Raw genomic sequence first — 16,398 nt, forward strand, 5'->3', positions numbered from 1 at the left:
CATCTCATCACAACATTATAACTGTCAATTTCAATCTACAGTGGCAAATAAATTGGCTAATGTTAACCACCATAATAAAATAAACACTGCCATTACCACACTAGTACATATAGCTAACTGCAGAATGCAATGTTATAATAAAATATATTTATAAGTAGGTTAACATAACTCCGTACATGACACCTGTCAAAATATGAAATATAAGTGTTTCTTCACCTAACCTGAAGAGGTAACCCTCTTCAAAACGTTGCCCCGACCATGACACATTCTGTACACACCACTGGACATTTAATTTTGTTCAACATATAATAAAATCATTGTAGGGACATTATTGATAACAAATACCGATACATTTCCTCCATTTTTCCCAGTTTCGGTTTCGATAGTTGTGATACAGTTGAGGCATCTACGTAAATTATGAAGAAATCGAAACTTAAAGGTATCTGAAGACAGCTGAACCGAATGAGCAGCCGTATATGTGCGCAGACCGAGGAGTCGGACGGGAGCACAGTGAGCTTTGTACTTTGTTCGTCTATTTTTTTTTTTAATGTAATTTGAGCGTAAAATCTGCTGCGTCATTTATAATGGCAACTGGAAACTACGTAGCTGAACTAAACGAGCATGCACAGAAAAGAGGCTATGAACTGCACTATGACGACCTTGGCTCTTTTGGTCCTGACCATGTTAAAACGTAAGTTGAATACATGCCTGTATCAGTGTTATCATATCTATGAACATTATTCTGCCGTAGTCATGCTCCACCAATATGGTGAGTCTCTCTGGGTGGCATGATACCCACAGCAAAGCAGCTAATCTTCATTACATTTCAGGAGGAGGCCTGGTACATTAGAAAACAAATAAAATAAATTGAAACTAAATATACAACAAATGTATGAAGTAATGTAGGATTCTCACAACTTTGTACTCACAGCAATAAGAGATTTTTTCCATGTACGTTAATGTGTCTCTTATAGCAGCAGATAACATGGCTGGGATAATATGTGCTCTGTAAAATGTTTATTTGTAATGTGCATAGTAAATTGTCAGGTGACAGAGGAGAGGTATAAAATTGCACAAAATGGAAAGACTTGAGCATAAGTTTGAATAAAAGCAGTGTTATAGTTAATCTATAGATATAACTGAACAAGGCTGTTTGAACATCCCACAGTTGTCACAACATACCAAGATGATGAGTTCGAATGTTACCTCCTACAGGCTGAAACCGGCAATGTGCTGATTTATGTGATTTAAACCACTCCTCAGCTGATGTGACGATTGCTCCACAGATTCAGCCAGAGGGCAGTCTTAAACGGTAAAGTCTACCCAGAGGGTGTGGGGAAGAGCAAGAAAGAAGCAAAGCAAAATGCTGCTAAAAATGCCCTGAACTGCTTGTTGGAGAACAAACACCAGGACTCAGCTGACTTAGTAAGATTATTGTTCCTCTTAGAGCATGTTGAATTGTACATATTAAAAAGGAAAAGACCAATTTGTGGCATATGTCTCCTTGATGTATATTTGCTATTATGTTGACAGACAAATGGAACAGAAGCTTCCACTTCAACAGTTCTTCAGACGAGTATCAGTAACATCAACTATATATGTTGGCTCAATGAATATGGTCAGAAGAACAGGAAGACTATAAGGGCTGTGGAGTCAACCAGACCGGGACCAAATAATACTGTTCAGTAAGCATGCAAACTACATCCAAATTCTTAGGCATTTTGTTACCATTTAAAGATGCATTAAATAAAAGTTTTTTGTCATATTAGATGTTGCAGCTTTGTGGTTGGTGATAAGGAGTACCCAGCTGTCTCTGGAAATACAAAGAGGGAAGCCAAGGAGGAAGCAGCAAAGCTTGTATATGATGTGATACATGGCAGTACAACTACAGAGGTGAGTTAATATTGATACACACCAGAACTGAATCATAGACCTACAGTAAAAACATATTGTGTTGTAGTGTGTGACATACTCAGCAGGCCACAGTCTACTGTGTGAACCATCTCAAAATTGCACATTTTTTTCCCCAGACTGCAGATGAGAATTACAACAGTACATCTGGTCAGCAACATGAGGCATTAACTCAGGATGTTTCTGATATCTGGTGAGTGTATCACAATGGCAATGCATGGTTTCATTTTGATATCTCCATCAATGTGAAATGTTACTCGTTTATTACAGTACCATGACAAGAGACCTGAGTGTGACCTCCAGAGACAACAGCTTTACAAAGACAAATTTCATTGGAATTGTGAACCACTACTGTCAGAAAACAAAACGTTCCCATGATTACATCTTAGAGAGAAGATGTGGTCCACCACATAACCCCCAGTGAGTATGACTGTACACTGTATGAAAACCCCTTGATAGATGTGAGCGAGAAATCTTAACAAAATGATGTAAACATTTCCTCTCTGCCTGCACAGATTTTTCTACAAGTTAGTGATCGACAACAAGGAATACCCTTTGGCTGAGGGTAAGAGTATCAAGGAAGCCAGACAAAATGCAGCTGAGCTGGCCTGGTCTGCTCTTCAAGAACAGTCTGACTGGGACAGTCAGGTATTTGATATTTTCTACTCCCTCTGTGTCATCAAAATATAATTTGGCAGAATAATAGAAGATTTTTCTTCAGAAAACTGTACTTAGTGATAATGGCTCATATTAGCAATGGCAGCAGCCCACCTCAAAACCAGCTTCATTTTGAATGAAATGGTTTCACTGAAGTGAAATTCACATTAAATTATTATTTTTAACATTACGTTAAACACCTTTCCTGTGCATTTTAGGTGTCCTTCAGGTCCACAGTGTCCGAAGATGGTGCACCATCTGCCTCTGCCCCATCAACTACACAGTAAGCACTCAGTGACATTGGTAGGAGAGCAGAACTGTATACCTGTACTATCAATGTACTAAATACTGAGAAGTCTGTCTCTATGTCTGCCATTGTATTCTGCCAGGGGCTCCACTGAATCATCATCACTAAGCGAGCCAATCAGTACAAGTGAATCAATAGTATTCAGAGAATCATCGAACCCTTCCAGGGCTCAGGTTTGTTCTCCCATGATTAAGCCTACACTCATAACGAGCACTATATATAAAGCGAGAAAGTATGGTTTGGGTCTGTGTTGCTCAGACTGGCTTTCTGCAGCAGTTGTTGAGTCAGGTGTCTCAGCACAGTCACCACAGCATGCATGCTTATATTTTAAAAGCCCTTATCATAAAAAACATTTAAACCAGTCAGTGGTCATTTGTTCTTTTTTTGCTGTGAGAGAGAAAGAGTGTAGTTAATAATACTGGCTCATACTAATAGTGGTGCAGCAGATTCTATCACCAGCTGCTTTTGCATACTGTATCTGTCATTTACCATGATGAAAAATTAAAATGTTTCTATTAAGGTGAAATATAGTATTAACTAATTAATTATGTCTGACATTAAAAAGTGTACTGTACACCATTATCTTTGGAGCATGTACATTGTAACAACCAAACACATTTTGTGCGTTGTAGGGGCCCTTATGGTCAACTGGGTCTGGAAGTGATGCACCAACCAGTTCATCAACACCATCTTCAATGTAAGTCTCCTCAATGACACTAGTATTTAAGCAGATTTTAGAGTTTATAGTAAAGCAAAGCAAACTGTGTCTCTCATTGTTTTCTTCAAGGGAGTCACCAAGCATGGCAACGAGTAGAAATGACTCTGCAATCACAGATTTATCAAACTCAACTGAGGATCAGGTCTGTTATTTCTCTAAAAATCATAACAAACTGACAGTTAAAAGAAAAGTTCACCTTGCACAGTATATTATGCATATAAATAGTTGTGTTATAAGAGTATTAGTTTGTCTAGTCAAGGAAATGAAAGATCTCAAGTTCCTTTAAATCCAAAAATGTAGCAGATGCCAATATCCTGTTAAACATTAACAGGTGCTGGACTAATGAAAGAAGAAGAGTATGGAGCTTGAAACATCACTGGTGGATATCTCATTAAAACTGCATAAAGTAGTTACAGAGTGCGGACCTTTCTTTAAGTTCTTGTAAATGCAATACTAACAACTACTTGTAATATGGAGAGAGTTGCTCTAAAAGACAGTCGCTGTAGCAACTTGACGTGGATGAAATGTCTACATCCAACTTTACAGTCAGAGCAGGGCACAAGACTGCAGGCCAGTTATTCTTAGTAATTCAGATGGAGTTTTTTTCAACATAGTAAATCCATGTCATGTTTTTATTTTATTCTCTAAGGCTGCTGAGAGTATGGGTAATACATCAATCCAGTCAAGGTATGAAAAAACTACAATGCTAGCTTATTTATAACAACCTGCAAAAGTGTACATACATATGTACACTTTTGCAGGTTCTGTACAAGACATTAGTGTTTTCCTTGCTTCTTTTTACCTTCATGTCTAAACTATTTTGTTAACTTCTACAGATTTGCATCAGACTTTGATAGCATAGAGCGTCTTGGCAAAGGAGGCTTTGGTTCTGTTTACAAAGTAAGACAAAAACTGTCGGACAAGTATTACGCCGTCAAGGTTGTCCGTAGTAACGAGTAAGTCTGTGCAAGATGCAGTGCAACTTTTCAGTGTACATTTCAGCATTTATTTGTACAAGTACAGTAACATTTCAGTAGATGCATTGCAGGATAGTTTGATAGTTTTATTAACTAATTTTCATGTAATTCTTTGATCAGAAAAGCTCTGCGAGAGGTGAAGGCATTATCAGAGTTTGAACACCAGAACATTGTTCGATACTACCATTGTTGGACACAGGATACAGAGTACAAAGACCACAGTTCAACAGACAGTTCTCAGTAAGTCTCTTACTATTCTTATTTATTAAAAATAAAAGTGTGATATCTCACCAATTTTTTCTTTTTTAGGTCTGTCAGTAATTCATCGCCAGAGTTCCTATACATTATGATGGAATTATGTGACAACAAAACACTTAAAGGCTGGATACATGAGAGGAATGAGATGACGCTGGAACACTCCAAGAGAGGAGAAGAAAGTCTAACCATTGCTCTACAAATAGTCAGTGGAGTCGAGTACATCCACTCCAAAAATCTCATCCACAGGGATCTGAAGGTGAGACAAAGTCGACTTAAGATGTGTTGCTGTGTGCTGCCATTTATTAATGAATGTTGATTCTCAGCACCAACATTTTCTGTTGATAAATTCAGTCAGGATGGAAAGAAACCCCACCTGAAGTCATTTAAATGAACTTATGAATTTGTCCCATTTTTGTGACAAAATTCTCGTCATGTTAGGTTTATGAGTGGTGAATTTTTGATTTTCCAACAGTTACTAAGCTGACCAGATCATTTCTTATTCTACGTCATTCAAGGAGCTTGGTGTCAATTAGTTTTAATTGTTCCTTTTGCTTTCTCTGGTTAGCCTGCTAACATCATGTTTGGACGGGATGGAGAAGTGAAGATTGGGGACTTTGGTCTAGTCACTGCTGAGGCTGATGACGATGATGAAAACCTGATGGAGAGGACATACAAAACAGGAACCTTATCTTACATGGCTCCTGAACAAGTGAGATGGTCGACGTTGACATTGGCATTTGATCCTTTTGTATTATTGTTTTTAAATGCTTGTGCTTGCACTTACTTTTACAGGCTCGGATAAGTTATCTGCTACTAGTAGTCTACAAACCTACTACTACCATCTATGCCCACCATACTTTTCAGTTCTCCCAGTTTCCCACCCAGAGCATCCAATCCTCTCTCTCACTGCTTTTCCAGTCATAACTTCTCCTGTTCTTATCCTGTTGTACAACAAATTCAACACTCGCCGTGTGTCTCCCCATCACCTGTCTTCACTGTAGGCACTGAGAGATATTACATCGTATTACAACAGCACATTTTAGTAAAATATGCTGGTATTTTTATAAAATAACTGTAGGTGATTCCTATCTTTACTGACTTTATATATCAGTGTTAGTTGCAGTGTTTACAGCCTTTAGGCCTTTATTTTAAAATTTTACTGTAAATGCAAACAGAGACACTGAGTTAGCTTTATTTACCTTATAAGAGTAACTATTGAGTTTAATCTGTTAATGTGAGATCATTAAGGGGACATATTAGGCTGCTGTAGTGACACTTGTCAATACTGCATTTTTATTTTATCACAGGAGAGTGAGACGACCTACAACCGAAAAGTGGACATATTTGCTTTGGGGCTGATTTACTTTGAACTTCTTTGGAAACTCTCCTCTGGCCATGAAAGAGTAGTGGTGAGTCGTTCAGGATCTGAACGTAACATTGTGTGTATAAGTATGTATGTATAAGTGTGACAAATGACTTTCCTCGACAAAGTTACCATGTTACACGGGCCTATGTCTGTTATATACAAAAGCAGCTAACTTTACACCACAGGCTGATTTCTTTTCAATATAGTACTTACAAAAATCTGTGTACATATCAGATATGATGGTACTTTGGCGTGTATCTAAAGTCTTATTTGATCTTTCTTGTATTTATTTGCAATGTTCAATACAGCATGATTTGTATCATTACTGTATCTCAAGCTAACTAACATGTTCTTTCATCCTTTTATCACTGCATAAACACCAGGTTTTTAGGGATGCCAGGAGTCAGAAGTTCCCAAAACAGTTTGGTATAACTTTTTCCCAAGAGGTAGGTGACCATATACTTTTTATCCTAACTGTCTTCCATGCCACATGAAACAGTATTACCCACAGGGCGGCGTACAGGCGTTTGCACTGTTACAACAGTCACCCATCTCTAAAGCCTCAAAGTATGAGGAGTCAGAACAGAACTGTTGCTGTGTATGTGGATAATGTCAAATATCAAGCTGCACACTGATGTTGATGTTGATGATTTCAATCTCAGTTTAAAAAGATGTTCATGTGTGGGGAATTCTGTGTGTGATTTTCAGAAATGTTGCAGTATGACTGATTTTATCTTTCTTGGTTTAGAGCTCTCAGGAGATGATTTTGTTGTTGCTGTTTTTTGCAGAAACGAATGATTAAATCAATGCTTAGTCTGAGGCCAGAAAGCCGACCTGAAGCAAGAAAACTGAAGGCAGAGCTGGATCAATGGCTCAATGCACAAAAAACTATGCATCAGCAAAATGTCACTGTCTGATAATCACAAAAGATAAATCAAGTAAGAAATCATAGAAGATGATGAAAATCTGTCGCTTCTGATGTCTGTGATTTCATGAAATGATATGATGTATGTATGCTTTATAGCACTTTAACCTGAGATCTGAACAAAGCGCCTCACAAGGCCTCACGTTCAGTTACTCACACATACTCACATACCTATGGCAATGGTTGGCAGTTTGGGGACACTTCAATATGTAGACTGGAACATCAATGAAACATAAAAATCAATTGTATCATGATTTTAAAAAGGGACTTTTACATTAATTAACATCCTTGCTCTAAATAATCATGTGGGGGGTAATTTCAGTGTCAACAGTTGACTTTTTATTAAATGTTTTTATTTGTTGTTGTGTAAATGTATTTTAAGTGATGTCACAATAAAGCCTTTGCTTTGTATTGACTATGTGAAGCTGGAAAATAAAATAATGATTATCCTGGGCAAAATGGTATTTTATTTACAGTTTTTAGTTTGTACGTAGACACATTGGCTCTGTACAGGCAGCATACAGCTTCATCAGTAAAACATTAAGTGTCATTATATGTGACTTTAAAGGTCAGGCCAGCAATACCACCTTGGATACTTCCAGACACCACAGTAGATTTTACGTTAGAAAGGAAGAACAAAGGTAAGGAGTTTATTTATATTCACATACAATACAGGCTTATATGAATAGTTACCATAGTTACATCCAGATCAATACAGATGCACCACAGAGTTTAATAAATAAAGTAGGAGTAGCAGTTATTGTTCCATAATTACATATCAAAGTAGGAAAAAGTATGAATAAGGAAGTTTAATGTACACTGGATAAAAGCTGGCAATACCGCAAACATTATACAGAATTCAAATGAGGGTTTACAGTAATATTTTTGTGGTTACCGGTACATATTCGCATCAAAGGAAATCAAATGTCAGATAAGGTTGCAAACGAGGCCATAAAACGTAATCATAATGATTTCTGTCTGACACACATCAAGGGCATTATGAAGCAAAGATTGAAGGAAAGGTGGCAAAAGGAATGGGATGAAGAAAGAAAAGGACGATGGTAACTAATTTGATTGAAAAGATATGAGTTTTTATTTTTTAATGTGATTTAACAGTCCGATACACACATACACTCCATACCAGTTGGGGGCGATAATGCTAACCACTAATTAAAGAAGAGGAAGATGATGAGCGAAAGGAGGAGGGGGAGGCGAAAGAGAAAGAAGAGCGAACTTTAAATCTGTGACAGAGGGAAGTGCAGCAGTGCCACAACTAGTGCTTGTGCCTCGTTCACCAGTTTGTGCACTCAGGGTGTTTTACGATTCGGGATGGGAAGAAAAAACTATGTAGCTAAACTAAAGGAGCATGCACGACGAACAGGCTCAGAGCTGAAGTTTGAGGCCGCTGCCTCTGAGGGACCAGAATGCACTAAAAGGTGAGTTGAGGCCATTTTAAGTTCCCACTCGGTAGGTCCCTCATGCAGAAGTATGTCCACTTACTGGCGCAGCGGATGTTTACCAGACATGCACCTGCTAAACCAACTACTACTTCGTTATATTTTAAGCCTGTCTTTCCTGCAACCCCAGAAACATACTGTTTAAAAACACTTCAGTAACTTTGTGAACGGAAACCCGTTTTCAAATTAAAACCGGTATCAAAATGCTAAGAACCGGGAACCGACTAAAAAAAAAAGAAAAAGAAATTCGGTTCTGCTTATCGGTTCCTACCGCACAGTACGGTTCCTACATACCTGCATGGTCGTTGTAGGTGGCTGTCTATGCGAGTTTGCGTGCAGCATGCACCTCATCCGGTGAAGAGCTTCAGGCTCAGGGAGAGCCCGGGTGCACCAGACTGTCACGACGATATAAGATTTACTCCATACAATTAACTCCACTGAAAAGTTTGTGAAATGTCTGACAGGCTGACAATTTTATTTTCAGTTTTAAAATAGATATTGGTTTGGTCATCAGAAAGTATAAGTCATGTTTTGATTGTAAGGTGTAGTAGGAGTTTCATCTGTTTTTTCAGTGATAATTAACTGCACAGAGTTTTGTGTAATGTTACAGTTACACAAAGAGATAAAAGTACATCCAAACAATAAAATGTAAAGTGAGATAAGTAAATATGCGGGAAAATAAACAAAATCCACAAATAGAAAAGCAATAACACTGAAGAGAGCTGTAGCACACAGGTGTGGTGTGTGTGTGTGTGTGTGTGTGTATGTACATGTCACCATCATCATCAGTAACTACAGATTTTAACAACTCTTCACCAGGTTCGTCCTGAGGGCCGTGGTCAATGGCCAAGACTTTCCTAATGGTGTGGGGGAGAACAAAAAGAAAGCCAAGCAGAATGCAGCTAAAAGTGCACTGAGAGGTTTGAGTGAGAAAGAAAATCAGAGGCCGATGGTATGAATATTCTTCTATTCTTCTTTTTGAATTGTATGGTCACATGTGGAAAACCATAAACGGAAGCATGTTTGATTAATTGGTTTGTTTATCCTGAAAGATTGCAGTAGTTGATAAATAGAGCAAACTTTATTTTTTCTTTCAGTGTGAAAATGCATCAGAAAATGTGGCAAAAAATCCTACGGAACAAGTTTATCAGAAAAGTATCGCTAAACCTTACTGTCTCAATGAATATGGTCAGAGGAGCAGGGTGCCTATAAAGTCTGCGAAATCAAGACCAGGACCAAATAATGCTACTCCGTAAGTGTCACCATGCATCCTAATTACTTTGTACTTGTTTTGTCTGCGCTCAAAAATGTATTGAAAAAAGATTGTCTAATTTTAAATGCTGTAGCTTTGTGGCTGGTGATGAGTACCCGGCTGCCTCTGGGAAAACCAAGAAGGAAGCCAAGGAGGAGGCAGCACCCCTTGTATATGATGTATATGGTACAGAGGTGAGTTGTAATACACACCAGTCTCTCCTGGCATATATGAAGCACTAGAAAATTGCAGAAATTGTAAACATTGCGGTGCTTGTGTGGATTATGATGTTCTAAATGATGAAGGTGTCTGTAACAAAGTAAAGACGTGAACCAAAAATATACAGGCCACAGTTTAGTCTACTAATTAGTAATCAAGAATAAAAAGGAAAAAAAATAATCTGAGGGTACGAAGCCAAACAAAATGTAGCTCAGCTGGCCTAGTCTGTTCTACAGGAACAGTTAGACTTGGAGTGTTTCCTGTACTTTTAATATATTCACATAAGCTTTATGGTCACATTAGTAATCTGTCAACATCCGCATTGCATTTTTTTTTCCTGAAGATTTGAGAAGGTCACCAAATTTGTTGCTGTAGAGAACTACACCCTAACAACTTCAGCTTTTTATTTTGAAATTCCTTTTTGTAACATATGCAAACCAAGATATTATTCTGAAAACTGCTATGAAAAATAAAACAATGCAGAAGTTTAAGACTCCATGTGTTTCAGGTGTCCTTCTGTCGCTCTGTATGTGATGACGGTGCCCCAACCAAGCGCTCCACACCACAAACTAAACTGTAAGACACTGAATAATATTAGAGTCAAACAGGTTTGACAAACATATGTCACATATTTTACTAATGTCTCTTTGTATCGTCAAAAGGGAGTTCTGTGACGCAAAATCAAAAAGTGTGGCAACAACTACAAGTGACTCTGTTGCTTTCAGCGATTCATCAAACCATTCCATGGTTCAGGTCTGTTCACTTCACTTTCTAATCTTCACTCTACATGATACTGGAGGTTAAAACACTACGATTACATTCCCCTAAAAGGGCTAAACACTGGGTTTTGTGTAAGCCCTTGATGTGTAATTATGATGATTTGATGCTTCAGACTATTCTCCTCTGTATAAGAGGACGTGATATCATGTGGTTGAGGATTATTATGGGAATGATTATTTAGAGCAAACAAAACTTTTGATCATTTTTATGATAAAGACATTTTGATTTATCTTGGTATGTCTCTAAAATGTTGTTTAATTTTTACTGGCACCATGTTTCTTCCAATTACAAAGGAACATCCTGATGTGAAGCCCAAAAGAGAGTAAGTCCATCATCAGACTCACCTTAAAGTTACAGTACATAATATTTCACCAAATATTGCGGCACAAAGATCACAAAATGACATTATTGCTGCTAATAATTTTTTATATCTTCTTAGATATGCAGCAGATTTTCAAAACGCCAGTCAGAACAGCAAAGAGGTATAGTGACTACTGGGGATTGGAATCAATTCAATAGTATAGTATTTTTTTTCTCCAGTATAAGCTCTAAATCATGTTTTGTTGATGAAGGATGTGATGATTCCTGAAGAAATGAACACAGGAACTGGTCTGAGTGAGGGGACATCAACGCCATCAGAAACCTCCAGGTATGGAAAGTTTAAACACTGGATTTTAAAATTAGCATGTTAATATGTTTACTTTGAGTCTATCCCAAAAATTGATCTACAATCAGAAAGACATATATTTATCTTCTCATCTTTTCCTTCAACAGTAAAACATTTACATCAGAATTTGACTCCATAGAGCGGATCGGCAGAGGAGCCTTTGGTTGTGTCTTCAAGGCAAAACAGAAACTGTTGGGGAAGTTTTATGCTGTAAAGATCGTCCCCTGTAAAGAGTAAGTCAAGTATACAACGTTTGTTTATCGTGTGATGTACCTATTTCCGATGCAGTGCAAGATAAGTTAAGAGGTTTTAACAGCTGTTTTCTTCACTCCTCAGGAACAAGAAAGCTCTACGAGAGGTGAGGGCACTGTCTGACCTCCATCACCACAACATCGTCCGATTCTACTCGTGTTGGGTGGAGGATTCGGGGTACCAATTGGACAATTCAGATGACAGTTGCAGCACATCACAGTAAGTCTCATCTACTTATTAAAGAGTAACTTAAAGCCTTAAGAAATTCTTCCCTCACCACCATTAGACATAGATGGGAGCAGGACCTGGGTGAGAACATAACGGACAAAATTTGGGATACTATATTAAAACAAGTCCACACCTCCTCTATATGTTGTCGGAGAGATTCCCAGACATAGATCCAGCATGCAACAATTGTAAAAAAGATCCCATCTTCCAATCTTCATACTTACTTTTTGGGCAGTTTTTGCTTTTTAATTGGATGGGGGCAGTCAGAGAGGGACTGGATGGTCAGGGAGAGAGAGAGGGGATGATATGCAGCAAAGGGCCACGGGCCGTTTCCAACCCATGGCCACTGAGGTAAGGACTGAGCCTAAGTGGTATGCGCCTGTTACCTGTCCAGGAGAAGCACAGCAAGTTCTCTTCATCGCTGAAACGCTTCATTTACACGGATCCATTTGATGGGACGTGCACACAGATCTGCATTTATAGAACAGCCCATAGGAACCTATGGTAGAGAGTTACACCCAGCATCACTGATAAGTGTATCACGGGCTCGTGGGGTACACCTGTACATCACCACAGCAAGGTGAAAAGTTAAACCAAGATGAAATTTGCAACAGGTGTTAAGTTGCTCTTTAAAATTCTTACTTACTATATGAGGTATGTTAATGCACTTATGTCTTTTCTTAATTTTCTAGGTCTTCCAGTAATTCATCTACAAAGTTCCTCTATATTCAGATGGAGTTGTGTGAGACCACAACACTTAAGGACTGGATAAATGAGAGGAACACTCTGTCTCAGCGAAACTCAAAGAGAAGACAGGAAAGCCTGACCATTGCCCTGCAAATAGTCCGTGGAGTCGAGTACATTCACTCCAAGTTGTTCATCCACAGAGACCTGAAGGTGAGAGGAAGTGGATAAAATCATTTATTACATCCCATCACTCATGAAGCTACATGATTGTCTCTTCTATGTCTTTCCTCTGGTTAGCCTGCCAACATCATGTTTGGACGAGATGGAAAAGTGAAGATTGGAGACTTTGGTCTGGTGACTGTAGAGAATGATGACGATGCTGACAACGTGATGGAGAGAACAGTGTACAAAGGAACCCCGTCTTACATGGCTCCTGAGCAGGTGAGATAATCTGTATGGACGTTAGTTTCCTCAGTATTATTAAGTACTGGTTGTCAAAGGGGGACATTAAAGGTATCCTGTGGAGATTTTAACCCCTTGTGAAAGCAGGCAGCAGTAAATGTCGCACCTTGGAGTGTGTTATCATTTTCATAGCAACTTCACTGAAGGAAAAAAATAAATTTTTAGTAAGGTTCTAATCACTTTTGCCCGTCTTTAGGTTGGATTTAATGTGATATAATGACGTTTCAACAAACAAAAACAAATACAGCAATGGCTTCATTAGGTATTGAATGAATGAATTTATATAGCACCTTTCATACAAACAATGCAGCTCAAAGTGCTTTACAATTTAAAGGAAAAAAACACAGCAACTACTCGTATTGATCTAGTTAATCGTATTGGATTATTTGCACACAGGGACCTATAAGTGCTTATTTTTAACATATGGTGAATAAGGAGAAACATTAAGCTGCCTCGTGCCTTTTGTTAATGTGCTGTGTTCTGGTTTTACGACAGAAGAGTGAGACGACTTATGACCGAAAGGTTGACATTTTTGCTTTGGGGCTGATATACTTTGAACTTCTTTGGAAAATCTACACTGGTCATGAAAGAGAGCTGGTGAGTTGTTTACAATACAAAATTTTGCTTAGTGAGTCATTAATACCTGGCTATGTTGTTAATTGTTTAAGTTCATTTATATGGTACCAGGCATTTTCATCAGATATCTTTGTAAATGATTTAAAGAAATAATTGAGCAACGTATCAGATGTGTCAAGCCCTTTTTGTTGCTGCATGAATTCCAGATTTGGGGTGACGCCAGAAGACAGAAACTTCCCCAAGAGTTTTCAAGCAGCTTTCCTGAAGAGGTATGTCAACATTTTGTCAATGTACTTGCAGTAGAACCATCAGTATGCTAATGAGAGTGTGTTTACTGAGCGTGTCAGCTCCGTCTTAATCATGTGTGTATTGTCTTTAAGATGAAGACATGTTTTAAGGTTAGGTTAAGCTTAGGTTTAGGCAAGTAGTGGTTATGGTTAGAGGTAGAGCAAAGGGCCGTCCACACCAAGAACAATAACCATAAATATATCGTTTAAAAATCATCACTCAAGGACACTCATGGCGGAGTCCACACTGTAACGACAACAACAGTGGCTAACAATATTTTTGGGATTTGATGAAAATGGTATGGAAACGCTGACAGCCAATCAAAATACATTACAATTTTACTGCGCATCACATCAACACCTCATGTTCAGAAAATGAAATAATTGATTAATGTATGAGCTGTAGCACTCGCAGCTCAAATCTTCCTGGGTTCAACAAATATTAAAAGTGGGGAAACTGTTTCTCTAATCCCCTTCGCCACTTAAAGAAACCAGGTTTGTCTTTTACATGACGTTTGAGAAATCAGCTTACTGGAGAGAGCTGACTGTAACCTGGTTACTTCACCTGCTTGTAAAGGGCGTGTTGGTTTACTGCCGATGTTCACAACTGGGCAGGTGGGACATACTGGTGTTTGAACTGCTATCACAGTTCTCCATCTGTTGAGCCAAAAACAGGAATGTTGCTTTTAATAATGAAAAAAATATGTATTGTATGACAGTATTTGAGGAATATCGCAATCAGCCGTTAAAATTTAATTATTAAAAATGTCAAAATAAAGTATCTATCTATCTATCTATCTATCTATCTATCTATCTATCTATCTATCTATCTATCTATCTATCTATCTATCTATCTATCTATCTATCTATCTGGATGTTTTTTTCTGTAGCTGTTCTTTATTTTTACTATGTTGATGATGATAATGATTTATTATTATTATTATTATTATTATTATTATTATTGCAGTACATCATCATAAGGTTAATGCTGAGTGTGAAGCCAGAAGACCGACCTGAAGCAAATCGGCTCAAGACAGACCTGGAACACTGCACTCAAAGACTCAACACTCGAGCCTTAGCACGTCACGGCAGCAGAACTGTCTGATCAACAGAGGAATGAAAAAAAAAAAATCATGGCAATTTATTTTACATCATGTCCCATACATGTACTTGGTAGGTGGTCAGTTTTAATGTCTGAAAGGCATCTCCACAGTTCGCTGAGTATTGTGCAATGCTGTTGGGACTGAGGATAAATAAAGATACAACTTGTGTCATGAATTTCAGAAGAAAATTAAATGTTTCATGCTGGCTTAGTTTTCTTTTAATACTTGATGATGAGTCTGCTGGTTGGGCTCTGGAGGCTCTTTTGAAGAATTGAAGCATTTGTTTTTTTAAAAAAAAAAAAAGAAATGCTACAGTTCTTGCATGTAATTTTTTAAAACCACATGTATTTGTGATTTTTGGATTACACTACAAAGATCTGGGGGTGTTGCCAGTCAAAGTGCATGCACAAAGTAGCCCTGAAAACTCACAGTATAGCTGATTATGAGCTGGGAGTTGAGCAGGGTTACGTGCTGTGACTGGAATATGTTAATTATCATGCCTGCCAATAAGATGGGAAAGGGAGCTTGAAGAATGAATGTTGTTGACTTTACTGTCTGTGTATATAGAGATTGCTTGGCTCTTGTTTTTTTAAGAACTTGTTACTGGATAATTAAATATGAGAAATGTGTGATTTGATGAGGTTGGGAATTAAATTAATTTTGGTTATTGTAGTCATGTTGAGCATATCCTTAAAATGAATACATCCCTGTCTGTACAGTGTTTATATTTGTTAAAGGCTTACCATCAGTAAATGAAATGTTTATCTGTCATACACACGTGCACTGCCATTTGCTTTGCTTTGCCATTTGCAATACATGAGTTATGTAATATAACTCATGTATTGTCAGCCCACATGTGCAATTTCTGATTTCTTATTATTACATTATGTGTTGTTTGTTTTGAAATGGATTTTCCAGCCTCTGTTTGAGACTCCTTCTTGGTTACTGTGATTAAAATGTGATGTCAAAATGATATAAGTGCCTATGTTGTATAGCTTCTTGTGTCAAGTTACTTAGATGCAGCACAATGCACACCTTGGGCACTTCATCATAATATCAATTCAGCCTTCGTCTCCAAATCTGTCCATTTTCTGACACTCCCAGAATTCATACACTGTGCTTTCCTGTGAGCATCTCTCAAAAATATTGCACACGGCTTGAAATCTGCCTGCCTACTCGCCAACTGTTGCACAGATACACTGATGCAAATGTACATATTTTCACTTTAAGTACAAAGAAAGGCAGAATTTGGCTCTTTTGAGGCCGCAGTTTTCCCATGATCAAGATGGCCCCATGATTTACAGTTGGA

General features: G+C 38.0%; 1 protein-coding gene across 1 annotated transcript; it reads left to right on the forward strand.

Moving 5' to 3' along the window:
* Positions 1 to 433: 433 nt before the first annotated feature.
* Positions 434 to 15,359, forward strand: LOC111220788. The gene is given in 34 exon segments (XM_022744009.1): positions 434 to 691; positions 1,287 to 1,425; positions 1,534 to 1,685; positions 1,770 to 1,893; positions 2,031 to 2,104; positions 2,182 to 2,331; positions 2,427 to 2,559; positions 2,787 to 2,851; positions 2,958 to 3,048; positions 3,508 to 3,572; positions 3,663 to 3,735; positions 4,243 to 4,280; positions 4,430 to 4,549; positions 4,691 to 5,084; positions 5,394 to 5,537; positions 6,136 to 6,237; positions 6,578 to 6,640; positions 6,983 to 7,105; positions 8,362 to 8,555; positions 9,396 to 9,528; positions 9,674 to 9,828; positions 9,923 to 10,022; positions 10,556 to 10,623; positions 10,710 to 10,800; positions 11,121 to 11,149; positions 11,267 to 11,309; positions 11,400 to 11,476; positions 11,602 to 11,727; positions 11,831 to 11,965; positions 12,667 to 12,871; positions 12,959 to 13,102; positions 13,619 to 13,720; positions 13,906 to 13,968; positions 14,954 to 15,359. Coding segments are annotated over 34 exon segments (3,960 nt in total). The 5' UTR covers positions 434 to 584; the 3' UTR covers positions 15,092 to 15,359.
* Positions 15,360 to 16,398: the final 1,039 nt, after the last annotated feature.

The sequence above is a fragment of the Seriola dumerili genome, unplaced genomic scaffold (genome assembly GCF_002260705.1).
Source record: "Seriola dumerili isolate Sdu_G_001 unplaced genomic scaffold, Sdu_1.0 BDQW01000073.1, whole genome shotgun sequence".
NCBI classification, from domain to species: domain Eukaryota; kingdom Metazoa; phylum Chordata; class Actinopteri; order Carangiformes; family Carangidae; genus Seriola; species Seriola dumerili.